This window comes from Onychostruthus taczanowskii, unplaced genomic scaffold (genome assembly GCF_017590055.1).
Source record: "Onychostruthus taczanowskii isolate IOZ18803 unplaced genomic scaffold, ASM1759005v1 scaffold14, whole genome shotgun sequence".
Classification (NCBI taxonomy): domain Eukaryota; kingdom Metazoa; phylum Chordata; class Aves; order Passeriformes; family Passeridae; genus Onychostruthus; species Onychostruthus taczanowskii.
The window spans coordinates 5,297,925-5,307,772 of record NW_024498573.1 but is presented as its reverse complement, the minus strand read 5'-3'; the positions used below and the strand labels follow the sequence as shown (position 1 = coordinate 5,307,772).

At 42.9% G+C, this 9,848-nt stretch overlaps 1 protein-coding gene across 1 annotated transcript; it reads left to right on the top strand.

The window, feature by feature from the left end:
• Positions 1–60: 60 nt before the first annotated feature.
• On the top strand, positions 61–5,858 carry MRPL22 (mitochondrial ribosomal protein L22). Its single transcript, XM_041397561.1, has 7 exons — positions 61–113; positions 630–675; positions 1,812–1,947; positions 3,080–3,145; positions 3,460–3,537; positions 4,378–4,447; positions 5,573–5,858. Exons 1-7 carry the CDS (start codon positions 86–88, stop codon positions 5,782–5,784), a joined length of 636 nt encoding a protein of 211 aa, XP_041253495.1. The 5' UTR covers positions 61–85; the 3' UTR covers positions 5,785–5,858.
• Positions 5,859–9,848: the final 3,990 nt, after the last annotated feature.

Below are 9,848 nucleotides of genomic sequence, written 5' to 3'. Positions count from 1 at the left end.
CCGCGCACGCCGCCGCAAACTGTCGCAAACCGCGCCCTTGCCAGTGCGCCCGCCCCGGGCGCTGCCGCAAAGCGAGGCCGGGAAGATGGCGGCGCGCTGGGCGCTGAGCGCGGGTGAGGCTGAGGGGACGCCGCGCTGGTTTGGGAGGGTTTCACTGGGGAGGAGGCCACGGGGTGATCGGAGGGACGATCATACGAGGAAAGGCTGGGAGAACTGGGTTGTTCATCGTGGAGAAAACAGGCCTCGGGGTGACCAAGTTGCAGCTTTTCAGTGCCTGAAGGGAGCGTCCGGGAATGATGGAGTGAGAGTGTTTACAAGCGCCTGGAGTGACAGGATGAGGGGAACGGCCTCACACTGGCAGCCAGTAGCTTTAGGTTAGATATTATGAAAACATTCTTCCCTGTGAGGGTGCTGAAGCCCTTGCACAGATTGCTCAGAGCAGCTGTGGCTGCTCCTGGATCCCTGGAAGTGTCCAAGCCAGGCTGGATGGGGCTCGGAGCAACCTGGGGTAGTGGGAGGTGTCCTGCCCATGGCGAGGGGTGGGGCTGGATGGTCTTCGAGGTCCTTTCCATCTCAAACCATGCTATGATTTTACCATTCTTTTCATACCTCCCTCACTTTCCCTTCAGGTGCTGCCTGGGCACGGGGTCTCCTCAGCTGGGCACGGCCAGAGAGGTGAGTGTGGCCCTGTCACCCCGGTGTGACAGGCACTGCCCTGCTTGGGCACCTGGGGCTGGGCTCTGGGGTCCCCTGGCTTGGCCATCTCACCCACCCTGGAGCTCTGGTCACTCTCTGCCCCCGTGGTGTCTTTCTGAGTATTCAGAGCTTGTGCCATGATGGAGGTGTCTCTCTCCTCACTTCCTTCTGTTGGACACCCATATTGTCTCTGGCAGGTGACAGAAATGTGGTGTCTGTGCTGTCCCCAGTCACTGCTTTCCTCACTTGCTGAAGTTTCCCCTCCTTCTGCAGGAATCCCAGAGCTGTGCTGCAGGAGCACTGAAACTGCCAGCTGTGTCCCTGCAAATACCTGAAAAAATACTCCATGACATTGAAATATGTGTGTTGTGCTGATCTCTGCTCACATATTATTGTGGGCACTGTGTACAATGCCCTTCTGGCATACTGTCTTTGCCTGTTGTTTTTAAGGTTGGCCACACACACAAAGATGTTCAAGGCTCAGGAAAAAGCACAATCTTTGGTCTTGAACTCATTTACTGTAGTCACCAGTGGCTGCCCACTGCTGCTTTATCCAGGCAGAATCTGGTTTTTCAGAATCTGAGGTGAGCAAACTGCCTGAAAATTGATTTTATTGCTATCAGCTGTCTGGTTTTTGGATTGACCTGATTGTGTTTTGGAGGTGGTTTAGAACACCTCTCTTCTCAAATTTCACAATGTTTATAAACCTCTAATGCTCTGAGGTACTCAGCCCCTTGACAAACTAACAATTTTCACTGCTAAATGTGTTGTTGGTAAAAGTTAAATAAGTATGGAAAGTACTTTGGGGAAGGTACAGGAGTCCTGAGCCCGACAAGAGCATCAAACAGAGGTGGCTGTGACTTTGTGTGATAGTCTGAGGACATTTAATGTGGAATCTCATACCAACATTCATGGTTTGCTTTGAGAAGCTTGAGTCTTGCTGAGTTAAAAAGCCTTTTGAGCATAAGCTATAAAGGATTCAACAGTTTGGTTTTTTGGGTATACAAATGTGCTGGTTCTCTTTTTCAAGACAGCAAGTTCATAATTTTCCAGATAAACTGGGCAGGGACAAAGAACTCTTGTGTTCAGCAAGAACTTGTGGTCCTGCCTTGCAGGTTTCTGGCATCTGGGAGCCTTTTTCCTCTGTCCTGCATCCACACCAGCACATCTCTGCAGAAAATTGGGAAGTGGGAGAAGAAGAACAGGATTGTTTACCCTCCCCAGCTGCCTGGAGAGCCTCGCAGACCAGCTGTAAGGATGCCCCTGTGCATGGCCTCACCTGAGAATGTTTAGCAATTTCTGGGCAGATTGTCACTGCCTGCACAGGGTGACTGCACAAGGCACTGCTTTGAAAGCTTGTTTGCTTATTATTTAGGATTTTACTCAGTTTGGCTGTATTGTAGAAGTTGATATCACTTGGAATGATTTCCATCTCTAAATTATATTGGAGCCTAGAGTTACTGGGAGCTGCTCACCTGCTCAGTGTGTGGTTCAAGCTGTAAGGGCCCATCCTGTGTTTGTAGAAGTTTCTACAAGGAGGTAGAAACTGTGCTGTCAAGAACTGATGTTCTGGAATTGCACTGTTAGCATTTTTCTTCATTAGGAATTGATGTGTTGTGGCTTCTGTTAGACACGCTGCTCAGCAAAGTAAAAGTATTTAAACTGAAAAGAAATGGGTTTTTTTAGGCATGTATTTTGTGGGCCATGAGCATTTATTGGTTGCTTTTGTGAACATTGTGGCCCAGGACATAGAAATCCCTGCTGTGGACTGTGCTGACTGTGTATGAAAATGCAGCTATTGACAGATGTGTTTATTAAAGCAAGAGTTCCATCTCTTTCAAATTTGTACATCTCTTTCAAATTTGTGTTGATGTTGGATTCTACCAGCTGGTGCTGGTCCCTGTTAGCAATAATGTTAGGTGGGTCTGTGGAGACAGCTCTTTGTGCCAATCAAACTGAAACCCTCTTCACTTCTCAAGGACTAATTAAGTTCATTCTGCTAAGATTGTTTATTTGCTCTCCCAGTAAGTGGAGTTGATAGCAGGGTAATATTCTTAAGGCTGAATGGACATGTCAGTCTTTGCTTCTGTAGTGGGGAGAATGAGAGAAAAAGATGGTGAAAACCTTCTGATTATCCTTTTCAGGGACTTCTGCTTATAAACTAAGTTCATAACATTGTATTAAAATTTCCTGTGTGCCAGCACTTTTTTTTAGTGCTTTCAGTTTCAAATGTCAAAGCTATGCCTGATGTGCTGTTCTCATAGTAGGCAGAGCCATTTTTATTTTATTCCTAGTAAGAACATAGATTGCACAGCAGACATGGATGCTCCATTCCTGTTTTCACAGCAAATTTACTCATCCTTTAACTTCTTTTTGCCCCTAGGAAATCTATCACTGTCGGAGGGAAATAAAATACAGCAATGATAAGATGTGGTATCTGGCAAAACTGGTAAGCAAGGAGTACTTTGTACTGTACTTGAGAGAATGCAAAATTTAATTGCTGTATTTGTCTTAAAAGCCTCATTCAATCACAATTTAATGAGCACCTTCATAGCAGAGTCCTGGGGATGAGCATGGATCTGGACAGGGAATGGCTGTTTGTAGTTTGGTTTAGCTGCAAGGTATTAAATTGATGAAATTGTAATTAAGGAAATGACAGTATTTTTGTTTTTATAATACCAGTATAATTTAAATGTTGTCTTCTGAATAAGAGAAAGGAAATACTTGTAAAAGCAGAAGTTAATTTTAACACTTTGATTGCAGATAAAAGGAATGTCCATTGATCAGGCTCTCGCTCAGCTGGAATTCAGTGACAAAAAGGGAGCAAAGGTGATCAGAGAGGTAAATAGCAGTATTCTTTAAAACTCCTGGTTTCCAGAAAATTTTTAAAATCAATAGCTGTCACCAGAAGTTTGGAGGTGTTTCTACTTGTGTGAGTTTTTGTGTTTCAAGGTAGCCTGTTGGGAGCACATTCTAACAATGTATTTTTGTTGCAGTCATGTAATGTTGTGACTTATGAATATGTTGGGGTCAATTTTGCTGGCTGTTCTAACTTGACATGGTGATAAATTCCATGTGGGTGTCCTCTCTAGCAGTGCTTGGTGTTAAGTTCATTGTAAAAGGAGCAGAATCCTGGTCACTAATGGCTACATCTGTGTGCTTTTGTTCTTAAAATGTAAGAGATGAGGGACATTATTAAGGAGAGGACTGAGTTCTGTAAAGGCACAAAAGCTTTGAATACCCTGTGGTAGTTTGGATTCTCAAATTGCTCATTTCTTGGCTGAAGCATTGACTTCTGGTATAATTATGGCAAAGAAATGTCCTGTATTAGCTGAAAAGATTGAATGGACCAAGTTCATTTTGCCCACCTTGGAATTTATTTCTAGTCAGATGCCTGATTACACAGAGGTCCGTGGAGGGAAGGCTGACAAATGCAGGTGGAAACCATCTTTTCCACTCCCTTTCCTCCCCAAAAATCTAATAAAATTGTCCTGAGGCTTTTTCATTCTATGCAAGGAACATCTTCATGTAAAAGATGCTTGTCTTTTAACAGTTTTTATCTTCATAAAATACTTTTTCTATAACTGACTTAAACTTGCAATTTCTTTCATGTTATCTAGAGATAAGAAATAGCATTGCTTAAATTCCTCAGTATTTCCATTTCTTTACCTTTTGTTACAGGTTCTGTTAGAAGCACAGGAAATGGCTGTAAGAAAGCACAATGTGGAATTCAAATCAAACTTACACATAGGTACATTTTTTTAATTTAGTGCATTAGAAAAATGTCATCCTACTCTATCCTACCCTGTGAAAATGTGTTATATTTAATAAGATTTTCATGCTTGAAATCACCAGAAGTGAATAGAGGACAGTTTCTGCTAAACTTAACTTTACCAAAACATGAAAGGCACATGTTTGCAGCATTTTTAAGATGGATGTATCCATCTGAGAATGGAATTTCTCCTCCCTATTGAACAGAAAGTCCTGAAGAGGAAGATGCTTGACACAAATATGAAAGATTGGACAAGAAGCAAACAATTTCTAGTTTTTAATGCTGCCAGTCAGAGATGCTGGAAGCTTTGTCTGGGGCTGGTACAATTTGATTTGCAGGATCAAAGTTAAACTTCTATCAGACACAGTATAAAAAGTAAATGGGTAATGATAGTAAACTTCTTAATAAAAAGACTTGTCTGTAGATGATTTGCAGGATTAGCTTATAATAACTAAAGTGCTTTTTAGCCTAGAAAATGTTAGAGAAATGTTTACTCTTAGGTGTTTTGAGGCCCAAAGAAAAAAATCCCATTTTGTCTAATGGGGGATAAATTTTACTCAACTGACCTCATAAGCTTAAAGTCACCTGGACTGTAGAGAGATTTGATTAGAATTCTTTGGAGCCTTCCAGGCCTCTGCCACAAGAATGCTCAGCTGTAGTGCAGGACTGGATGTGCAGATAATGAAAGGACCTGTGATGAATGCAACAAAGGGAGAAAGGAGGGAAAATGAAGTCTGTAAGACTTTGCAGGAATTCATGAGACAAACTGCTGAAAGGCAGTGAAACGAATACCACCTTCAGAAGAGCTGTATAATCTAGTAAGTGCTCAGTGTGATTTGTCCTTCACCACATATTTATCTTCATGTGCCTGCTTTCTAAATTCCCCTTTTTGGCACTCCTGAAGAGCGTTAATGCAGCTCACGGGTTCCTCTGCAGCAGTGATCTGCTAAATGTAACAGAAGAAAGATGGAGGGGAGAATCCCAAGTAGAATTAACTTCCTAGAAGCAGCCATGAAAAATTCCCTGGCAAGGCAGGTGTTTTATTGCAGCTGTAGCAGTTTGTTCTTGCCTGGATGATCTTCTCCCCTGTCCTTCCTCCTGCAGCGGAGTCGCAGACGGGCAGGGGCCGTTACGTGAAGCGGCTGCGGTACCACGGCAAGGGCATGTTTGGCATGATGAAAATCAGCAGGTGCCACTACTTTGTGAAGCTGGTGGAAGGTCCTCCTCCTCCTCCAGAGCCACCGAGGACTGGCTTTGACCAAGCAAAGGAATATGTGCAGCAGCTGCGAAACAGAACCCTTGTTCACACGCTGTGACACGCTGCAGTGGCTGTATCATGTTGGGCAATGAAATTGTACAAAGGAATAATTAAAGTCATGGTTTAGTTGTTTCTTTGGTGCTGCTGGAGCTGGATGATGTGAGAAAAATTATGGGTTTTTCCTTATTTGTCAAGTGAAGAAATCTTGGGAGCAGCAGATGTTACTTTTTCTGAGTTACTTGGACCACAGTGTTCAAGCTCGACCCTGGACTGTCAAATCTAAAACATGGTGCTGTTATAAAGCTTGGTGTCTCTGCTGTGTATGGTGAGCCTTCTATTGTAAAACTGTGTGCTTGACAGTCATTCTGCAAGATCAAACCTCTAACTAAAATTTGACATCTTAAAGTAGTTACAGCATTGGAAGAAAACAAGTAACAGTGGACAAAACCAAGTAACAATAATATTTCAGAATATCAGACATCAATTTTTGGCTAATCTGGGCTGTAACAGCCTTCATTGTGTGTCTTGGGAATTGTGTCTGGGAGAGGGAAATAAAAAAATCCTTGGAAGTTCAGGCTTTGGCAGTCAGTAGGTGGCAATATTTAGTTTGTCAGAGAGGAGGTGGCAGCAAAAACTTCCAGAATGCTCAAACTGTTCTGGATTTTGCCCGTGGCATTAATAATCTGATACAGGCATGGAGTTCAGGCTGTTCTCTCTGGAAATTCATTGTGGGTAACAGGCAAAATATGGAGAAAAGCTTTTTTTGGTGCATAATTCTGCATTGTCTGGAAACAAATTGCTTTTGTAACAGTGAGGAAAGTGAAGCACTCCATGGATTTCATATGGAATGGCTTGTTGCATATACCAATCAGGCTTTCAGTTCTCTGAAAACAATCCCCTTTTTATCATTACTTCTTTGAAGAGAAGAAGACTGAGATTGGTAGGGGGAATCTCATTTCACTCAAGTCAGATTTTCAAATCAAGATGGTCAAAACTGATGAACATCAGCATAAAAACAGAATGAACAGCTGCTTGTACATGCAAATATCTGATATTTAGACCTTTATTTTCCATTCTGGGAACATTAGAGTGGGAGATACCTTGCTTACCTCACTTGGGTCTTTTTACTGCAACAACCCATGGTAGCTTTTCTTACATGTGTTTACTTTGATCAGTATTGGATGATGGGGAAGGGACAGTTCCTGTAAGGACACAAATTATTTTTATTGTCTTAACAAAGGTTGATACAGAGTGATTTCTTTTGGCTACCAAAGAAAGGGTTTCATGATGTTGAGAGTATTGGGGGACAGTGAAGTTACACAAGAAGCACATTGAGAGCTCAGTACCATCAATGGGGTACCATCAATTTGCAATCTGGTTCCCTGCAGTGCTCTTTCAAACACATTTCTTGCTGTAAAGCCACGATTTAGTAACTTGCCTGAAAGGTGTGTTCTGATAAAACTCTCTATCTCTGCAGTCCCTGATGTGTGTTTGAAGAACTGTTTCTGTTGTACTGTGATAAACAGCTGTGCTGGGCTCTGCCAGCTGCCCTTACACTCCTCTGTCACAGTGAATCTCTTACAAATTGTAGCAAACTTGAATTGTTTATAATCTTTTTGGGGATCACTGATCTGGGAGAAGACTAAAGAATTGCAAAGTAATCCAAGTTTAATAAACACTCACATATTATGCTTAGAGACATGTAAATATCTAAAGCCTGGCTTCTAGGTATTCCAGTACCTATTTCTCCTGCATGCTGTAGAATTTGCTTCAGATCCTTTCTGGACCTCAAGAGAAGGCTGTATCCTTAGAGATATCATTACTCTGGTTATGAATCCACAGACAGAGAGAGAAGTGAGAAGATTTATATCCCAGCTTTATGATTTGCAGGTGGCCCTGAAAGTCCTTTAAACAAACACACCTGGGCTTTAAACATTTTTCAGTTAAAAAGCAAGGTTGTTGCTTGTTCTTGTTTTCTTCCTCAAGACATTAAGTGTGAAAATTCATTTTTGGCATGTTTTTAGTATTCTTCTGTGCCTTGGTAGCATTTTCTGCTGTCTTAAACATGCATCACCCAGAGCTGATCTTTATGGTGCTGGCTAAGGAAGCTCCACAGCTGTGTCTGTGACAGGAGTGATGGGAGATGGGGTGAGGTGAGGAGCTGGCTTGGTCCCTGCTTTCCCTGGTAGGATGGTAAGAATGTCTGGAGTGGTTTCTGTAGTAAATCCATCAGAATGCTGGGAACTGAACCTTTTCCAGTTCAGTAAGATCTGTCTAAAGTGATAGCTTTATACTGGCAAGTACTACATATATTTGTATATTTATAAATTTTAGAGATTTGATTCTACTTTGCTTTCATGGTAATTAGTACATCTGCACCTCAGTTAGGTATTTGGTACAGGTTTAGACACAAAAGTCCATGCTAACTGCAGTAAGCCTTTAGCAGATCATTTATTATAAAAGAATGTTTTAAAATGAACTGTCACCAAAAGAGATGGAGAGGCACTGAGGCCTCTACTTGGTGCTGATTTCATGAGTAACATCTGGGGGCACTGTAAACTCACCACTGCTGTGTGTGCTGCTGGTACAGAAACAACAAGTACATGTGAAGGTGTAGTGAGGCTTCAGGGAAATCTGAAGAGAGCAGAGCTGTGAGCTCTGCTCAGCAATGTGAGATTTAACTGGGGAGAAACTTGTAACCCTGCTGTTGGGCTTGTTCATAAACATTTTGAGGTACCCAGTGAGAAGGTGGAACTACTTTAGTCAGGCAGCCTGATATCTTTATGGATGTGTGTGTGCTTGTTTGTTTTTTCCTTTTTAAGACTTATGGGCAGTTATTAATGAGGTGGTTCATCCAAGGCAGAGTAAGAAAGGCCCATGATTGTAGTTACAAAATTATTATCATCCTTTTTTAAACATGGAAGATAAATGAGAGTGTGAGAATCAGTGACTGGACAGTTGGGTACTGCTGGTTCTGGCCAGGTGTGTGCTGGGAACTGCTGTGGTGAGCTGGGTTGGCATTAGGGCTGTGCTGCTCCCTGGGCACTGGCAGGTGTGTTCAGTGACACAGGTGACAGCTGTGTTCAGTGACACAGGTGACAGGTGTGTTCAGTGACACAGGTGACAGCTGTGTTCTGCCCAGTGCTTCGGCTGTGTTGCTGTACCTGCTGTGAACTTGGCTCGACCAAGGTTGTGCAGTACAAGTCCTGTGATTCCCTGCTGGCACAAGCAGGAGCTGTGTGACCGTCCTGTCTCCTCTGCACCTCGCTGCCACTTGGGAAATCCTTCAGTCACTGGAGTGAAGGAACAATAGGAATCACTGCTTCCTGCCAGTCCCTATGAGAATCCACTGCTGGGATGCTGGAAAGTAATTTGCAAACACAATTCTGCTTTGAATAGAAGTGAGGTTACTCCTAATGTCCTCAGTGAACCACAGAAACGGAGTGTGACATTCCCCAGCATATGAGCTACAGTCCTGCTGGAAAGACCCCTAGTTCAGGCTCTTTAAAGAACAAGCCTTTATTCCTGAATGACATATATCCAGCAGCACTTCAGCCATGTAATTTAAAATAATTAAAAGCTAAACAAAGAGACTATAATGGCAGAAATAATCACACAAGTTGCTGTTTGCTGGAGACTTACATGGCGAAAATAACTTGAGGAGAAAGTTTTGAGGATTGACTTTTGAGTACTTAGACTGAAGTAAGGAGCAAGATATCTCTTGGGAATAGTCAGTGAATGCAGAGCTCATTTTGTATTTACTCTGTGGCATCAACACTCTCTGCTTGTCTCAAGGAAGTTGTGCATTAGTACAGAGGGCAGGCTGCCATTGAAGGGAACGAGCCAAGGAGAGCCTAACTCTACCTTGGGCAAATTAGACATTCACCTCAAGAGTATTAGCTGAGGAAATTAACCTAAAAGTTGACACTTGAAAACAATGACAAAATGTGGGGCAGAGCATCTGAATTAACTTCTGCACCTCTGGGTGGTGCTTGTGGGTATTGCACAGCAGTGCAGCCATCAAGGGTTGTGTGGTAAAGGACCTGTGGCACCCATGGTCCAGCTCTCAGTGCTGTTCTGTTTACACTCCTTTACTGCTGGGAATTTGTCTGCTAGTGGGTG

What these genes read in the sequence shown, in the direction of transcription:
- MRPL22 (XM_041397561.1), top strand. Translation starts at nt 86, where the DNA reads ATGGCGGCGCGCTGGGCGCTGAGCGCGG. An exon ending in GCGCTGGGCGCTGAGCGCGG is followed by an intron (nt 114 to 629) that starts GTGAGGCTGAGG and finishes CTTTCCCTTCAG; the next exon opens with GTGCTGCCTGGGCACGGGGT. An exon ending in AGCTGGGCACGGCCAGAGAG is followed by an intron (nt 676 to 1,811) that starts GTGAGTGTGGCC and finishes CCTGCCTTGCAG; the next exon opens with GTTTCTGGCATCTGGGAGCC.